Source organism: Pelobates fuscus, unplaced genomic scaffold (genome assembly GCF_036172605.1).
Source record: "Pelobates fuscus isolate aPelFus1 unplaced genomic scaffold, aPelFus1.pri scaffold_46, whole genome shotgun sequence".
NCBI lineage: Eukaryota > Metazoa > Chordata > Amphibia > Anura > Pelobatidae > Pelobates > Pelobates fuscus.
Window position 1 is genome coordinate 80226 of NW_026961883.1, and position 19040 is coordinate 99265.

The 19040-nt window shown below is 47.6% G+C and overlaps 3 protein-coding genes across 3 annotated transcripts; 2 read left to right on the plus strand and 1 right to left on the minus strand.

The window, feature by feature from the left end:
- Positions 1-1237: 1237 nt before the first annotated feature.
- Positions 1238-1885, plus strand: LOC134584701 (histone H1B-like). Its single transcript, XM_063440540.1, has one exon. It carries the CDS (start codon positions 1241-1243, stop codon positions 1883-1885), a length of 645 nt encoding a protein of 214 aa, XP_063296610.1. The 5' UTR covers positions 1238-1240.
- Positions 1886-5317: 3432 nt separating this feature from the next.
- Positions 5318-5707, minus strand: LOC134584730 (histone H2A type 2-B-like). The gene has a single exon (XM_063440564.1). It carries the CDS (start codon positions 5705-5707, stop codon positions 5318-5320), a length of 390 nt encoding a protein of 129 aa, XP_063296634.1.
- Positions 5708-5885: 178 nt separating this feature from the next.
- Positions 5886-6383, plus strand: LOC134584704 (histone H2B 1.1-like). Its single transcript, XM_063440543.1, has one exon. The coding sequence runs from the start codon at positions 6003-6005 to the stop codon at positions 6381-6383; it is 381 nt and encodes a 126-aa protein (XP_063296613.1). The 5' UTR covers positions 5886-6002.
- The last annotated feature ends 12657 nt before the right edge of the window (positions 6384-19040 follow it).

Below are 19040 nucleotides of genomic sequence, written 5' to 3' on the forward strand. Positions count from 1 at the left end.
CCTCTTATTCGTAAGTTCTGGCGCCTAGAGCGATCCTCTAGGTCCATTACCTTGCGCTGTGTGAATTCCAATTGTTGCTGTACATGCTGCATCTGGTCAGCCATGTCATTATGTGCTGCAGCTTGGTCTTCCACTCTCTGTTCCACATGTGTTGTCCTGTCTCCCAGTTCTTGCACTTCTTTGCGAAGTTCCCGCAGGGTGCTCTGGATTGAGGTGAGAATTTTGCTGGACATGTCGTCCAGACAGCTCTGCAGGAAATCCTGCGTGACAGGCAGGTTTTGCGGCCCAGGAGACGATTGCAGCGGCACTGTGTCATTCCCGCCGTCGCCATCTTGGTCCCGTTCCGTGAGGCCTGAAGTTTTAGGCGTCGATGTACGGGTCTGAAAAAAGTCGGATCGGTCCGTTTTTTCCGTTTGTTTTTTCTGCTTCGTGTTAGCCATGATGTTTCCCAGTAGTCAGGTCTTTTGGAGTCAGCGATAAGCTTTTTTCTTAGCTTTGTTGGGCCGGCGGCTTGCGGAGCTCAGATCAGTGCGACCATCCGCGTTGCTCGCTAGGCCACGCCCCCACAGTGTGTGTGTTTTAATATAACTGGTCTTAGTTGTTGTTAGAGGGTAAACATAGATATATAACATACAATTATGTAATTATGTAATTTAAAAATTGCCACGACTAAGAGCTCTTCTGCTATGATCTTACTACATCCTACCTGAGCTACCTGTCTGAACAAACGAGGATCAAAATCCCTTTTCTCTGTTTCTTTACGACACGAGCTTCAACCCACCTTGATAACACGGGCCCCTTCCCTTTCTTGCATAAGAGTGAGAAAGAAAACCTTGGAATATATTCTTTTAATAGTTATCACAGTAATGTTTGTGGAGAACATCAGGCTCATCCCAAAGGAGATGTGTCAGCTTTCACCGGCTCTGCTAGATCGTGACAACCCTCGGGACCCATGGAGCTGCTAATGAATTCTTGGTTAGATAGTTTAGTACATTCCACGATAGATGGCATCGACCTCCGTCCTCTTATTTTACCTAAATGTATTCGTTTTATCCATTCGGAAACACAGTGTGAGAGCAGAGTGTGAAAAGATGGAGTAGGGACAGTGGAGGGTGTGTCATAAGACTGTATCCAATCAGAGCGTGGTTAGATCAGCCAATAAGATGCTAGCTGGAGATGTATAATTTGGAGGCTGCTGCGGGCGCGTATTATTGCTTGATCTTCATAGAGAATAGTGACCATGTCTGAAGCCGCCCCAGCTCCCGCCGCCGCACCTGCGGTAGAAAGCGCCTCCAAGAAGAAGCAGCCCAAGAAAGCAGCCGGTGTCAAGAAAGCCGCTAAGCCCTCCGGTCCTAGCGTGTCCGAGCTCATTGTCAAAGCTGTGTCCGCTTCTAAAGAGCGCAGCGGGGTGTCCCTGGCAGCTCTGAAGAAGGCTTTGGCTGCTTCTGGTTATGATGTGGAAAAGAATAACAGCCGCCTCAAGCTGGCTCTCAAGGGCTTGGTGACTAAAAGCACTCTCGTCCAGGTCAAAGGAAGCGGAGCTTCCGGCTCCTTCAAGCTCAACAAAAAGCAGGCGGAGAGCAAGGACAAGGCTACCAAGAAAAAGGCACCGGCTAAAGTCAAGAAGCCTGCCCCGAAGAAAGCCACCAAGTCTCCAGCCAAACCTAAGAAGGTAGCTGCAAAGAGCCCGAAAAAGGCCAAAAAGCCGGCCGCCTCCGCTAAAAAGGCCACCAAAAGTCCGAAGAAAGTCAAAGCCGCCAAGCCCAAGAAGGTAGTGAAAAGCCCGGCTAAGAAGACCGTGAAGAGCCCTGCCAAAAAGGCAGCCAAACCCAAAGCCGCAAAGAGTCCTGCAAAGGCTAAAAAGGCAGCTCCCAAAAAGAAATAAGCCTTGCTCGCATTTAATTTTATTTTCCAAACCCCAAAGGCTCTTGTAAGAGCCACCACATTCTCATTTCAGAGCTATATATCAGTGATGGCAACGTGTTTGTTTTGGTGTCATGTCACACATATCGTTCCCCCTCCATCCCTCATTCTAAAGTCAGGAATAACCTAATGAATCCTGTAATCCCAGCATCTAGTGCTCGAAAAGATTACACAGGAATGTATCTTGTCGGTGTGGCTAAGTCCCCGTATACCAGTGCTACACTTGAGCGTTGATTTTTTTTATTTTTTTTGGCTTAGAAATTCCCTCCGTTCTAAGATACTGAGGGTGTTTCTTCATTAAATTGCGAAAGGCCAGTTTTAGTGAGAAACGCATATAATATATAGAATATCACACAGTGTCCTTCCAGACTAGATTTAATGTTATTGCCTTTTTCAGTAAGATAATAAAGCAGAACATATTTTAGGGATTGCGATTTTGTACATGGTGATAATAAAAGGGACTGTCCTCGTCCTCTCTCCACGTGTGAAACGGGCGCTTATTTCGATATTCAAAGAGTGATAAAGCCCAAGAAATGATACCTTGTGCAGTAGCTAAGCCGACTATCAAAGAAACACTAAAGACATGATAAAATGATTATACTTCAAAAGACTTCACGATTGTGAAATCTTTTGAAGCATAAACAGCTTTGGTTTTAAAAGCCAGAACCATTTCGAGCACGGAAGGAGAGGGTTAAGCATATTATTGAGAGGAAAAAAAAAAGTGAAGGGGCGTGTTTAAAACGCCCGCCTCCTTTGCTGCAGGTCCCCATACGGTCCGTCCGAGGAGTATATAAGGAAGAGCTTTGCACAGCATCTCATATCGTTCGTGCAGAAAGAAGAGCAGAACCATGTCTGGCAGAGGCAAAGGGTCTCGGAAAAGGTGGCGCTAAGCGTCACAGGAAGGTTCTTCGTGACAACATCCAGGGCATTACCAAGCCTGCAATTCGTCGCCTTGCTCGCAGGGGAGGCGTGAAGCGTATTTCCGGCCTCATCTATGAGGAGACTCGCGGGGTGCTGAAGGTATTCCTGGAGAACGTCATCCGGGACGCCGTCACTTATACCGAGCATGCCAAGAGGAAGACTGTCACCGCCATGGACGTAGTTTATGCTCTTAAGCGCCAGGGCCGCACTCTCTATGGCTTCGGAGGTTAAAACTCGGGCTTGACTTTACCGCACACCCCATTAACCCAAAGGCCCTTTTCAGGGCCACCCACTTTTTCACTAAAAGACTGAACCTAATCACTTTAACCCCTTCCACACCTGATAAATTGCCTGCTATCTACATAGATACACCGAGAAGGAGATAGTAGTAGAGGCTGCTCCCAAACATCTAGACGGGAAAGGTTGCTAAACACTGTATTTGTAGACCGCATTTTTGAACCATCGGAGGATTTGGAGCCGCCTTCTGTTAATGGTAGGGGATGTAAAAAAATATGAGCAAGTACGTACACACACACTGTCAAGAAAGCTCTGGTTTTGGTGTATTGTTACTGTTGCCTACATTTAATACATGCTTGCAGCCACTTAAATAGAAACATTGTTACTAGCTTTGCATATGCACTCCTGTGTTAACTATGTATTCTCCTCTAAGCGAAAAAGTAGTCTTTTTCCTGCTGCCTCTCCACACGATGGATTCTAAATAGTGAAGTTATTGTAAAATCGCCAGTGAAATAGACCAGCAGAGATGATGGCTACATCGTTGCCTGACGTGAAAATGGGATATGTGGGGACATTTGAGCATTGTAGTGTGTGGGCTCCGTAGCTAGCCCGCTCAAAGTCACAGGCTAAAAGACACGTTTTTATGAATGTGTTGGAGCTCGTTCGAGTGCAGATTTGGTGGCTCTTAAAAGAGCCTTTGTGTTTTGTGTTAGCAGGTTTCAACTTAAGCACGTTCGCCTCGGATCCTACGAGCCAGCTGGATGTCTTTGGGCATGATTGTGACCCTCTTAGCGTGGATGGCGCACAAGTTGGTATCCTCAAAAAGACCAACCAGGTAAGCCTCGCTAGCCTCTTGCAGAGCCATGACAGCAGAGCTCTGGAAGCGCAGATCAGTCTTGAAATCCTGAGCGATCTCACGGACAAGGCGCTGGAAGGGCAGCTTGCGGATGAGCAGCTCGGTGGACTTCTGATAACGGCGGATCTCCCTGAGAGCCACAGTTCCTGGACGGTAACGGTGAGGCTTTTTCACTCCCCCGGTAGCTGGGGCGCTCTTTCTAGCAGCTTTGGTGGCTAGCTGCTTGCGGGGAGCCTTGCCTCCGGTCGACTTACGGGCTGTCTGCTTAGTTCTGGCCATTGTAGCAAAACGAAAGAGAATGAACGCTGCTCGCTGTAGCCTGGGCTTTATAGCCGATACGGCGTTTTCATTGGTTCATCAAGTGGGTGGTATGTTCTGATTGGCTGAAAACAAATAGTAAACCATTTCAAAATACCCGCTCAAATCAACTGCTTCTCATCCCCTCCCCCACATTCAAAATGCCCGCTCAAATCAACTGCTTCATCCCCTCCCCCCTCCTCCATCTATTGAGACCACGCGCCCAAAGAAGGGATCTAAGCCTTTAGTGACCCTTCCTGTCCTGACAGCATTTATTATAGACGCTACTAGTTGAAAGGAATGGCAGTGGGCAGTAATGGACGTATTCCTCCCAACATACTTATTAATAGCTGTATAGGCTTTATCGAGGGGGAGGGGTGCATGGGACATTGACCTCTTACACATGCAGAAAGGCCGCTTCTTTCGATGGGATAGAAGCCACGTCTGATAAAGGACTTTCACTCACAGGACGCTCAGTAGCCATACAAATGAGCTCCAGGAGACAGAGCAGCAGGAAATGTTACAAAGCATCCACTTATTGAAACAATGTTTTCAGCCGAGAGGCCAGGCTATTAAGGCTGCGTTAACTCATCCAGCAGCACAGACAACAGAGCTGAAGCGCCGCTAGGATTTGAACGCTCATAGTAGGTTTCACCCGGCATGTCCTCCAGACAGCGGGAGAGGGGGGAATCCTGAGAGTGAGCGACATGTAGAGATGCCCCGCTTAACAAAAGAGGACCTGTACACTATATACACTTGCCCCAATTGGTATTAATTTGCTGCTGCGTTTATCATAGACATGCATGGCAGCCATTGATTTTAACTAGTTCTATAGCTGGAATGTTGGACAGGATATGGACTGCAAATGGGACTCAGTCAGTGCTGTGACAGAAGCGCCCTAATATTTTAGCTTGCCTATGAGCTGCCAGCGTGGTGTGTGTGTGTGTGTGTGTGTGTGTAGATACAGGGAACGGTTTGCGCGCAGCAGAACAATTAATCGGCTCTTTGTGGAGAACGTGGGTGGCTCTTAAAAGAGCCTTTGTGTTTGGTAGGTGAGGGAGGCAGGTGCAGCAGCTGTCCGCTTTACTTGCTCTTGGGCTTGTGGCTCTCGGTCTTCTTGGGCAGCAGCACAGCCTGGATGTTAGGCAGGACACCTCCCTGGGCGATAGTCACTCCTCCCAGCAGTTTGTTGAGCTCTTCATCGTTACGGACAGCGAGCTGGAGATGGCGGGGAATGATGCGGGTCTTTTTGTTGTCTCTAGCGGCATTCCCTGCCAGCTCCAGAATCTCAGCGGTCAGGTACTCCAGCACTGCAGCCAGATAGACGGGGGCACCGGCTCCCACACGCTCTGCATAATTGCCCTTCCTCAGCAAACGGTGGACTCTGCCGACTGGGAACTGAAGTCCCGCTCGGGATGAGCGAGTCTTCGCCTTTGCACGGGTCTTTCCACCTTGCTTTCCGCGGCCAGACATGTTTGTTCTTGATTGAATGCAAGAAGATGAAAACTCCTCCCCTACCACAGGCTATTTATAAACACACTGTGCTCTGTGATTGGATGACTTTACAAGCAGCCAATTAGAGACACGTTATACAGGGAACCAATCTATTGCTGGAGCTAGTGTTAAACAGCCGCTTCCTTACGTCATCTGACTTTAGCAACCAATCGCAGGAAGGGAAGCGGAAGGGCCTCATTTACATGGTCCGCCTATAAATAGAACCGCCGGAGCAAGCAGCTTGCTATTCGCTCGCGAGCTAACAGCGTTAATCATGCCTGATCCAGCAAAGTCCGCACCAGCCCCCAAGAAAGGCTCCAAAAAAGCCGTCACCAAGACTCAGAAGAAAGATGGCAAGAAGCGTAGAAAGAGCAGGAAGGAGAGCTATGCCATCTACGTGTACAAGGTGCTGAAGCAGGTCCATCCCGACACCGGCATCTCCTCCAAGGCAATGGGGATCATGAACTCCTTTGTCAATGATATCTTTGAGCGCATCGCAGGAGAAGCTTCTCGCCTGGCTCACTACAACAAGCGCTCCACCATCACCTCCCGGGAGATCCAGACTGCCGTGCGCCTGCTACTACCCGGAGAGCTGGCAAAGCACGCCGTGTCTGAGGGCACCAAGGCTGTCACAAAGTACACCAGCGCCAAGTAAATGTCCGCCTCCCTGACCACCCGCTAACACAAAGGCTCTTTTAAGAGCCACCCACACTGTCTCTCTCAGAGCTGGCATCACACCCATGCATCAACTCTACAGCTTACTTGCTGCCCACCACAAGCTCACGCAAACGTGTAGCTTTCCTTTCACTTAACCCTTTCCATGCTGTCCTGTAACTCTGAAGATCTCGAGCTGCTCGTGTTTGCACATTTTAGACACTTGTATCACTCACATGCTGATTTAGCCACCTAATGCTCAGTTTGCTCCGCTCTATTACTTTCAAGTCTACCTAGATACCGGACTTGATCTTAGAAGATATTTGTTGGGCGGCTGTATATCTAGTAACTGTAGATTAGGGACAGGCTTCTTATTCAGGGTAGCGCTTGAAGTCGCATTAGGGATATTATAAAAGCTGCTACTGTAGGAGATCTTATACCTAATACTTTACCAAATGGCTACATGGCCAGGGATTTCACTCGATAAGTGTATCCGTTTCTTTCTCTTTTGTTATAGCCTATTGAAACAATGTTTCACTTCATCCTGATACTGTCTATTACTATGTTGCAACTCATGGAAGCCTAGTATGTGGTTCTATCGTCTTTTTGCTCACGCTAGTATTTTACTAGACTTTAAAAGGTCTTTTTGACATATATACCTCAAAACAGCTAGTGTGCAATATCTAGCCTACCTACCCTATGTTCTATCATTTCCACTAGTTATGGGGAATGTGCGCAGGCTTACTTTGGAACATTTAGCAGGCTTTTCCCTTTATTGCACATTGGATATGTACGGATTTATTTTTGTAATTGTCTTTATTTTGTGTAAGTCTTGATATTGGTGACTTCTTTTGGGGTATCCCACCCCTTTAGCTTTATTCTTATTAAAGGTTTAGTTGTATCCATTTGTTCAGCCAACCCCCGACTGAATTAGATACCTGTCCTTAGAAAGTATCTACATTAGTCCACATACGATTGTTCATTACTTTTTGGATACATGGAAATCCTCCTTTTTTTTTTTTTTTTTTTTTTGATTTGGTGTTTGCCAGTAAAGAACAATTTAGACCATTGAGGCTTCATCTAAATATCAGCATGATGATTTCAGTGTCTGCAGACATGTTGAGCTTATTAAAGACAATCTGATAAGCCTGTTTTGATCTTAAAGACATAAGCATTTTATTTTTTTTGTAACTTGCCTTTTTTTCCTGTTTATTGCGCCAACACATTATACACTTTCTCACCAGATGTGCCTGTATACACTCAAACAGCGTTTTCCAATTGGTTTTCTGCAGGAACCTATGGTCCAGCGAGAACAAAACTGGAGTTCTGTAGTGATTTGCCCATTGGGTAGCCCATACACTTAAAGAAACCTGATGGGCATTGCTGCAGAGGGACTCGGTAAGCACTGTTTAATTGCCCAACGGAATCCCTGTAGCATGAGATGCTGGGAAGTGACTGACTATCATTACCTCCCAGCTTCAAATAGAAAATGCTGCACTGGAGGGAGAGAGACCGCAGTCGGCACTGAGCAGCGATTTAGGCGGCTGCCTAAGGCCTAACTCGCCATCGGGCAGGCATACTGTGTCAGGTACAAGGACCCCACACCTTGCCCGGTATGCTGCTGGTTGCGAGGTCCCTCCACTCTGTCCTGAGAAGCAGAAAGCCAGCACAGTCTGCAGCTCCGCTGACTATGCAGTGTCTCGCGATCTCTGGCCAATCAGACCGTCGCCGCGGGATACCACTTCAATGCTCTGTTTTCTGGATATTGTGAGGCACTGCACAATCTGCAGTTCACACCTGGTGGAGTTGCAGACTGTGCAGTCTCTCAGGGCAAATTGTAGAGAGAGCTTACTGGAGCACCAGGGATCAAAGACACCAGGGGCCACCAGTTGCAATCCCCTCCCTCACTTTCACACCACTGTGCAACCCGCTCCCTTACTGTGTCACCCCGTCTCTCCCTCAGGCACTCTACCACCGTTCAACCTCTACCACCGTGAGGTTGGAGTGCCTCGTGTCGCCTGCTGCGTTCAGATAGCTGGGGTGGTGATTGATGCCACAGTCTGTTCCCCCAGTGGGGACCGGGATAACCCCCACCGGTCCAGAGGGGGGGGGGGGGGTAGGAGACCTGTAGAGACGCTTGGTGTGTCTGGCGTCGGGGTGAGCGGCCGTCTCTCCCCGGCTCCAACTTTAGTAGGCCGCACTCGGCGTTTCGGTTTCCCTGCCTCGACGGGTTTCAGAGGGGTGTCCTTCGGTTCCGCAGTGCATTCCCAGCATGGGTAGCACAACCCGGTGAGTCTGCGGTCAGTGTAGCCGTTGAGTTTGACCCAAATTTGGCCCGTCAGGCGAGAGCTCGTGGTGCCCACGTCTGTACTGCTTGGCGGTCAGGCTCCGCCCCCTGGGTACGGATTTTTATTTAGCTTTCGGGTATTCACCTTTTTTCTCTACTCGCTGACACATATCAAAGGTTTGGCTATATCCCTGTATGATCCGATGATTCGCTTTCCAAATGCCTAATTGCCCTGCAAGGGGAATATCATGGCTGAGCTTCAAAATGCCCATTTGGTATAGTAGTCTTTGTGCCCTTAACGTAATCCTCTAGTTTGTTTGTTTGTCCGGTAGGTTTCCGGGGTTATATTGTATTGAACCATTCATTTCTCCTTGACCTTCTCGTATAGATGCATTTCTGATACTGCTCGATATGCCTCTGCCGGACAATTTGCTAGTTAAAATAGGTGCCCGGTTGTTTGTTGAAACACTTGAATCCACAGACAAAAACAACCTAGACCTCACCACATATAAAACACTTTTGGATAAACGCTCAGAGCTAGCCACCCTTAATGGAACACAAATCAAGAAAAGTCTTCTTCTTACCAGACACCGGTACTATACCCAAGGGGGCAAAGGGGGACGACTATCAGCGCAAGCTCTAAAAACACAAAGACAAACCACATTTATCTCATCCATACAGACTCCACAAGGGACCAAGTCAAATCTGATGGCGGACATCATGCTAGCCTTCCAGGAGTTTTACCACAAACTTTACAACTTGAGGGACTCTCCCCCCAGATGTTACTGACATAAGAGCCTTCCTCAAACAAAGGATCGCCAAGACAATCCCACCCAACGTACAACAAAGACTTGACTCTCCCACAACTAAAGAGGAGTTAGAAGTAGTGATACACTCCCTCCCACTAGGAAAGAGCCCGGGCCCAGATGTCTTCACGGCCAAATACTACAAGAGCTTTTCCATCCAGCTCATACCCCCACTCCTAGACGCACTCAACTCCCTACTTAAAGACAATTCCATACCCCCACAGGCATCGGAAGCCACTATTGCACTCTACCCAAACCAGGTAAAGATTTGACCCAATGTGGGAGTTATTGGCCTATCTCACTTAAAAATATTGATTTAAAAAATGTTCACTAAAACACTAGCTAACCGCCTACGCCTCAAGCTCCCAGAGCTAATTCACCCAGACCAGGCTGGATTTATACAAGGCCGAGAAGCTAAAAAATAATATCACCAAACTCATTAATCTCATGCATCACTCTGAACACACAAACACCCAGACACTGTTACTCTCCAGAGATGCCGAAAAGGCTTTCAACAGGGTGGACTGGTCCCTGATGCTTGCCACCCTGGAACAGATGGGCTTTGGCCCAAACTGGCTAAGGTGGATGGGAGCTATATACTCCAGACCAACGGCTAGGCTACTCGTGAACGGCCAACTCTCACTCCCAGTACCCATCTCCAATAGCACCCCTCTTTGTTTCGTCCTGGTCCTGGAGCCATTCCTCCAGGGAGTTAGAGAAAATCCTAACATCAAGGGTTTCAAATTTGGATGGGCAGAACACAAAATATCAGCATTTGCAGATGACATGCTATTCACGGTCTCCGAACCCAGCTCCTCACTCCCTCATATACTGGAGGAGATGTCTCTCTATAGCAAAGTGTTCACCTTTCATGCCACTCTAGGTAAATGTGAACTCCTCCCACTGAAAGTACTAAACTCGACCAAAACACATCTACAATCAAACTTCCCATTCTCCTGGGGAACAGAGCATATAACATATCTGGGGGTAGCACTACCATCCGTTATCTCACGACTATATGAAACCACCCCCCACCCCCCTGCTAATCCAAGCTAGAACTAAAGATCTTACTAAATGGCACACTTCGCAGTTCAGCTGGTTTTGCAGGATAAATATCCTGAAAATTAGTATTCTCCCAAGAATATTATACTTGCTGCAAGTTCTCCCGATCACTCTACCCACAACCTTCTTTGCTGCCATACAAAAACTATTTACGACATTTATTTGGTCCCACAAACGCCCCAGGCTAGCCTATCAGCTGCTCACAAGATCAAAGACGGAGGGGGGTCTGGGGCTGCCAGATGTGGAACGATACCACAGTGCAGTACTATTGGCCAGGATTTATGACTGGACAGGCAAGAACACGACCAAACAATGGGTAGATGTAGAGAATAACATCTTCCGTGTCCCCATACACACAATACCATGGCACAACTCTGGCCAATCCTTCCTTATGCACAAACAACACCCGACCATTACTCCGACACTGAGAATGTGGTCACACATGAGTCATTGGCGGCGGACATATCACCATACCCATCACCGCTATATCCACTGACTCACAATCCGCTCTTCAAGCCTGGTGAATCGGGAGCGGCATACAGATAATATCATACCACAGCATACCTACCTTCACGAGACCTCCTTGACAATGAGGGAGTTAGGCCCCTGTCGTCCCTACACCCGCAGGGAACTCCCACGACCCTTCAAAAATTTCTCTACGATCAACTCATTCACTTTTTGCGGACCAACAAATACCCCCAACAAGGTCACCGAGCACTGACCAAATTCGAACTTACGTGCACCCAATGCACACTCAAAAAGAAACAGGTCAAAACCACATATGCCTACTACAGGACACTAGCCAACCAATCAACCTACTCTACAAAAAACACTGGGAACAAGAACTGCACTTATCTTTCGCAGATAATGACTGGAAGCAAATATTCCTCCTGACACAAAAATCATCCACCAGCTTAGCGACACAAGAAAGTAACTATAAGAAGATAGCTAGATGGCACTACACCCCATCCAAACTCAAACGGGCATTCCCAGGCACGTCCAATAACTGCTGTAGATGACTAGAGGCCATTGGGGACACGGCTCACATCTGGTGGTCATGCACGGTGAACCAAAAGTTCTGGTCACGGATCTCCAGTCTCATACACCTCATAACGGGAACCACCATACCCTACCCACCTTAAACACTCCTATATCTTATATTGCCTCCCTCCATACCAAGGGACACTAGGACCCTAGACATACATCTGCTCAAAGCAGCAAATCTGCTTATCACCCTCCACTGGAAAAAAAAAATATACATGACCTCCTGGGAACCCTAGTGTAACTTCATGAACACCAGTCAAACAGACCGATAGTGACACCCAGCTGGAGATAATATGAGACCTTGAACTACCAGCGAATCTATTTGAATATCAACACCCTTATTATTTTTGGTCTTCACTTCCCCTCTATGTCGACTACAAGTATTTCTGTTACTGAATGTGAACTTTGTACTAGACATTATGACTAAAGCAGCAATGTTATACACATTTTTGAAGTATCAATTGTTACATTTGCAAGAATTTTAAAATAAACAATTTCTAAAAAAAAAAGGAAAAAGGAAAAAAAGCCGAACAGACACTGCTTGATCCGTTTTAGGTCAGCTTTGGGATTTCTAGGTAGTCTCAGTAAAATCCATTCTGAGTTCTCCTTATAACCGGCAGAAAAAAAAAAAATATATATATATATATATATATATATATATATATATATATATATATATCTGCGAGCGGTTCAACAGAACACTGCTTGCCGAGACTGGGAGCGACTCCTACCGCACTTCTTATGTGCATATTGGGAGGTGCCGCAGGAACTGCTTTGGACTATTATATGGGAGAAGATTACGAGGACCTCATCACAGTGCATTGGGATGGGGGAATGTGCTAAAACTCTGTGACCACATGGAACAGTTGGCTAAGTTGGTAAAAGAGAACCTCCAAGCTGACAAGGGGTGACAGAAAGTATGGTATGACCGGGGTACCCGACTGCGTAGTTTCCGTGTTGGACAAAAGATTAAACCGGTCTGACATGATTAATTACAGGTGGCATGGCAGGGTCCCTACAAGGTGGTGGAGCATATCTGCAATACCACCTATGTGGTAGCCAGCTGTGCAGATGAGAGAGTAAACTGCTCCTTCCACGTTAATATGCTTAAAGAGTACAAAAAAAGGAAGGACTATGTAACTGCAGTGTGCGCCCCAGCTTCTGAGGATCTAGACAGCCTCGCATTACCTGACTTGCTAGAGGGAGACTCCCAAGTTGACCTTATCGCTCAAGTCAAACTAGGAGACAAACTGACTGATAAAGAAATAGTTCAGGCCCACAAATTATTGAAAGCTAAACGAAAGACCTTCTCCCAAGACCCTGGGTACATCACCCTGGCTGTACACAACGTGGAAATCCCAGGACAAGCACCTATGAGGCAACCACCCCTACCACATTCTCGAGGCAGTCCGGTAAGAGATACGGAAGGATATACAGTAAATGCTGTGACTAGGAGTGATTGAGGCTTCAGACTTGGCTTGTAGTCCTAGTACCGAAGCGGGACGGAACAACACTCTTCTGCGTGGACTACAGGCGACTGAACGATCGGACTCTTACCAACTCTTATCCCATGCCCTGGAGGAACTATTTCATCATATAGCATGGGGACAGTATCTCGCCACAACAGACCTATGCAAGGGCTACTAGCAGATTCACCTGGCCGAGGAGGCTATCCCCAAGTCGGCATTCGTCACCCCGCTTGGCCTATTCCAATATCAGGTCATGCCGTTCTAGATGAAGAATGTCCCAGCCACCTTTCAACGTATGGTGGATAGGTTCCTCAATGGCTTCCAGGAATTTGCACGTGCGTACCTGGACAGCATAGCTATCAATTGTGACTCATAGGAGGAAGATTTCCCATGTAGGGAAGGTTATCGGCCGAATTAGAGCAGCTGGCTTAACTCTGAAGCCAGACAAGTGTCACATTGGTATGGCTGAAGTGCGGTATCTGGGACACAGAGTAGCTGGGAGACTTCTGCCCCTACCCGAGTGGCCACCACACACTGGATAACACAGTTCTACTTCACCCTTTACTAAGTCTTGGCTCGTGTTTTTTTTTAAATTCTTTATTTTATTTGTGCATGAAAAATCACATAAAGCACACAATGCCACAACAGCTAGAGCATGCAGAGCGTCATACATAGATTTACATTGGTTAGGCATTAAAACATAGCACAGTTTTATGGATTATTATCGCATGACAAAGAGTTATATCTAATAATATTATCAATAACAGCGTTAAACTAGGTTATCCAGGTTAGATTGTTATCAGCTATATATATATCAGAGAATTTACAACATTGAAAACAGGTTAGACTACAATGTTAAACCGGTGAGCTATAAAACCACCTGGTAAGCACGTTAATAGAGGTGAGATATCCCCAGCAGTACCTTTCTACATTAGTAAGCATGTTGGTAGCCTGGCTGTAATCAGGCTAAGTTAAGTAATGACATGCAATTAGCCGGCATAGATGTATCTGTGCCATGGAGTAATAAAACGAAAAAAAAAAAAAAACAAATAGATAATGCTGCTTCTATCTATAACAAGCTCGTGTTGGGATAAAGTCACCCTCACAGGCCAGCAGTATGCATAAGGGCTAGTACTCGTGTTCGCCAAGAGGGACAGTTAATGTCCAGGGTGTAGTAGCAGTTTGTGAGTACGTCTCTCAACAGTCATGCTGTCCCAGGGCCGGTCCGACCCTCAGCCTGTTCCCCGTCTGGGAGAGTGCAGCAGGTCTGTGCCAAGGTGCTGGTCATATCGGGTGTTGGGCAGTGCATGATGGGTGACTACCTTCGGGTGGGCCCGCTGCGTCTCCGATTTCTCCGATGTAGGAGCCGCTTTAGAGGCTGTTGGCGGTCCCCGCTGTTTGGTAGGCATGTAAGGGGTACGGATATGAGTGCACCCGCTTGTCAGCTCTGTGTCGGGACGCTTTGTGCGGCTTCCTCCTCCGCTTCCCCGCTTGTGTAGCGCCAGCTTTCCGCCCTGGCTGTGGTGGTTTGTCCCCGTTCTGTGGAGGGCTTGTTGCAGCCGTGGGTCTTGTTTGGCTCTGTTTAGCTTGTTCCCAGTATTGCTCCCAAAAGCGTTCAAATGCCAGGGCAATGGGATCCCTGGAGTCTGGGACACACTTGGTCACGTGTTGGCGGCCATCTTTGCCCACTCCAAGCCGCACTCTTGCTGGGCTCATGTTTGGGTGAGACAGCTATACTCTGTGCAAGAGAGCTTAATCACTAGGACCCTGTTACAAGTTAGGAAAGTTTGGATAGACCCCAGCCAAGCTGCAGCGGGTAGGGGCTATAGCACTACTGGTGTCCCAGTGATAGCTAGGAAGCAAGCTTGGCAGAGGTGCCCAGTCAGGGTACCATGCAGTCCATCAAAGTGTGTCCAGGATTGTGTGTCCATGAATGGAGACCCCATGCTGGGGGTCTGTGTATAAATTCTGTGTGCCTTGCCTGAATAAACCAGATCTACTCCCAGCACTGGCGTACATACCGCGGTCGCAGGGGTTGCAGCTGCGACTGGGCCCGGCCCACCAGGGGGCCCGGCCACCTAGCGACTCGGTATGTACGCCAGTGTGGGCAGACTCTTCTACTGGGGGGACAAGGAGCTGGCCACATCAGGGCCCCCGAGGCCGGCCCTGGTGTTACCGGGCGCGCGCGCGCGAGGGAGCACTCTCCCCTGAGCGCTCTCTGATCAGCTCCCTTGCGCGCCCCGCACTTATGCTGCAGCCGGAATATGAAGTTATATTCTGGCTCCGGCATCAGTAAAAATGTGCGAGGGAGCTGGGCAGAGAGCGCTCAGGGGACAGTGTTCCCTCACGAGCCAGCAGGACCGGCCGCCGGGCAGCCCCTGGACTGGACTGGAAAGGGAGGCTGCGGGATTAAATCTGAAAAAAAAACCTAATGTCATTTAGTTGTTCCTTTATTTTCGTCTGTAGCATTGGTGACGGGGTCAGTTGGTTTTGTTTGTTGAGGCTATACAGTGTTTTCAGCCAGCTTTTCATTTTTGCCTGAGATTTCTGTTTCAGTGCGCTAGCTTTCCCTATGATTAATCCTCTGATTACTGGTTTGTGTGCTTGCCAGAGGGTTTCTGGGGAAATGTCTGGGTGTGTGTTCGTCTCAAAATACTGTTTAATGTCTTCCCCTAAACGCTCGCAGAAACGCTCATCATGTAGTATGGACTCATTCAGGCGCCAAGGGCTGCGATGTTTGTAGTCATAGGCATCCTGTAGTTCTAGGGTTATGGGGGCATGATCGGACCACGTGATGGTACCTATGGAGCAGGCCTTAAGCTGATTTAGGAATGAGCCTTTTATGTAAAACCCGTCTATGCGAGAATACGTGTTGTGTGCTTGAGAAAAGAAAGTATAATCTCTCTCTTCCGGGTGTAGCACCCTCCATGCGTCGTATAAGTCATGGTCTCTAAATAGTCGCGTTAGAGGTTTACATTCTCGTGTCAGTGTTGTGGACCTGGGTGTGTGTGGGGGGACCGTGGTGTCCCATCGCGGATCCAGAATGTGGTTCAGATCTCCACATATGGTGGTAACGCCTCTTTGAACCGGTGTGATTTGTGCAATCAGTTTATGCAAAAAATTTCTCTGATTTGTGTTGGGTGCATACATGTTGATTATCGTGTGTTCCAGATTATTAATTTCACACACTAGTATTATATATCTCCCTTGCGGGTCTATAGATTCGTATAACAGCTTAAAGGACACATCTCTACTGATTAAGATAGATACTCCCCTAGTTTTTGATGTGTAGGTGCTATGGTACTGCGTGGGGAATTGTGCCCGTGCTATGGTTATGGTCTGTTTAAGGTGGGTTTCTTGTAGGCATACAACATCGGGGTGTATTTTGTGCAGATCTCTGGTCAGGCAGTGGCGTTTCACCGGGGTATTCAACCCCTTTACATTATGACAGTATATTCTCATGTTCTATTGGGTATACTGGCGGTTGTTTCGTGGGTCATTGGGTGGCAAGATTTGTCTGTAGGTGCTACCTTCTTTAGTGAGTATCCTGATCCTAAGGGCTCGTGTAGCAGTCCCGCTGCTCATTCCCCATGTGACCAACTTTATTCTCTGGAGGTTCCCTGACATAGGTGTATGCTCTCCCTGATTTGCGCTTGTCTTGTGCTTAAGGGTTGACCTGCGGACTGGTCCCTGTTTGGAGGGTGAGGGTTGGAGAGGTGGGTATAGGTAGGGTGCAACAGTAATGCAGTCTTTTTCCATAACATAGGAAGAAAACATTACAACATTTAACATATATACAGTAAAATCAAGATCAGTGTACATTTCCCAATGAAGGGTGAGGCACTAACTAGATAGTGCCGGGTAGGAGCGTGGTAGTCGTGTGCGTGTATAAGAAGTAGAGATCAGTGGGTGAGCTCGCTAGGCCCGATATGTGCTGTCATTCATCACATGACAGCCATGTCCGTGTCGTGTGTTGATTACTTATCGGTAGATGCGGGTGAAGCCTGGGTTCTTTCTTCCCTTACAATGGCAGCCTGCTTCTACCAGTGTGTGCAACTACTTTTTTTTTTTTTTTTTTTTTTGTTTTGTTTGTAACGTGTCTCTGCCCTATCAATAGGCACTTTTTTACCCACGGGAACTATCTCTCGTTCCCGGTATCGTCTATACGTTGTTTCATCTGTTTGCATGTGTGTGGTGCAGCCTCATGGTATAGCCTTGTGTTATGCGGATGTGTGGTGTAATTATACTTGCGACTCGTTGGATGACCAGTCTTGGTCGGGACCTCGTTTGGTACCGCAACAGAGTCCATATATTTGTCAGTCAGTTCATTTTTTTTGCTTTTTCCACTCCGGTGGCATTCTGGCTCGTGGTGCAGCGTTCTTTCCCTCTGGGTTCGTTGCAATGTTCCAGCTGCGCAGGATTTTCCGACCCTCCTCTGGTGTGCTGGCCGTCGTCACCGTACCGTTTCTCCTTATTAGAAGGCGGATTGGGTATCCCCATCTGTATTGCACATCGTTCTGTCGCAGTGCTTCCGTGATGTCTTTGAATTCTTTTCTCTTTTGAAGTGTGGCCGCTGATAGATCAGTGAATACTTTGATGTGTCTGTATTTCTGTGGCAATTCACGTTCTCCCCTTGTGGCTTGTAGTAGTGCCTCTTTTACATGGAAGTAGTGCAGATGTGTGAGCACATCCCTGGGGGTATCTTGTGGTAGGAACGTTGGCTTTTGGACCCTGTGGTACCTGTCTAAAAGTAGTACCTCTGCGGGCAGGTCTGGTGCTAGTTCTTTAAAGTACCCTATCAGGAACGCATGGAGCTCCTGCTGCTTCACTTCTTCAGAGATGCCTCTTATTCGTAAGTTCTGGCGCCTAGAGCGATCCTCTAGGTCCATTACCTTGCGCTGTGTGAATTCCAATTGTTGCTGTACATGCTGCATCTGGTCAGCCATGTCATTATGTGCTGCAGCTTGGTCTTCCACTCTCTGTTCCACATGTGTTGTCCTGTCTCCCAGTTCTTGCACTTCTTTGCGAAGTTCCCGCAGGGTGCTCTGGATTGAGGTGAGAATTTTGCTGGACATGTCGTCCAGACAGCTCTGCAGGAAATCCTGCGTGACAGGCAGGTTTTGCGGCCCAGGAGACGATTGCAGCGGCACTGTGTCATTCCCGCCGTCGCCATCTTGGTCCCGTTCCGTGAGGCCTGAAGTTTTAGGCGTCGATGTACGGGTCTGAAAAAAGTCGGATCGGTCCGTTTTTTCCGTTTGTTTTTTCTGCTTCGTGTTAGCCATGATGTTTCCCAGTAGTCAGGTCTTTTGGAGTCAGCGATAAGCTTTTTTCTTAGCTTTGTTGGGCCGGCGGCTTGCGGAGCTCAGATCAGTGCGACCATCCGCGTTGCTCGCTAGGCCACGCCCCCACAGTGTGTGTGTTTTAATATAACTGGTCTTAGTTGTTGTTAGAGGGTAAACATAGATATATAACATACAATTATGTAATTATGTAATTTAAAAATTGCCACGACTAAGAGCTCTTCTGCTATGATCTTACTACATCCTACCTGAGCTACCTGTCTGAACAAACGAGGATCAAAATCCCTTTTCTCTGTTTCTTTACGACACGAGCTTCAACCCACCTTGATAACACGGGCCCCTTCCCTTTCTTGCATAAGAGTGAGAAAGAAAACCTTGGAATATATTCTTTTAATAGTTATCACAGTAATGTTTGTGGAGAACATCAGGCTCATCCCAAAGGAGATGTGTCAGCTTTCACCGGCTCTGCTAGATCGTGACAACCCTCGGGACCCATGGAGCTGCTAATGAATTCTTGGTTAGATAGTTTAGTACATTCCACGATAGATGGCATCGACCTCCGTCCTCTTATTTTACCTAAATGTATTCGTTTTATCCATTCGGAAACACAGTGTGAGAGCAGAGTGTGAAAAGATGGAGTAGGGACAGTGGAGGGTGTGTCATAAGACTGTATCCAATCAGAGCGTGGTT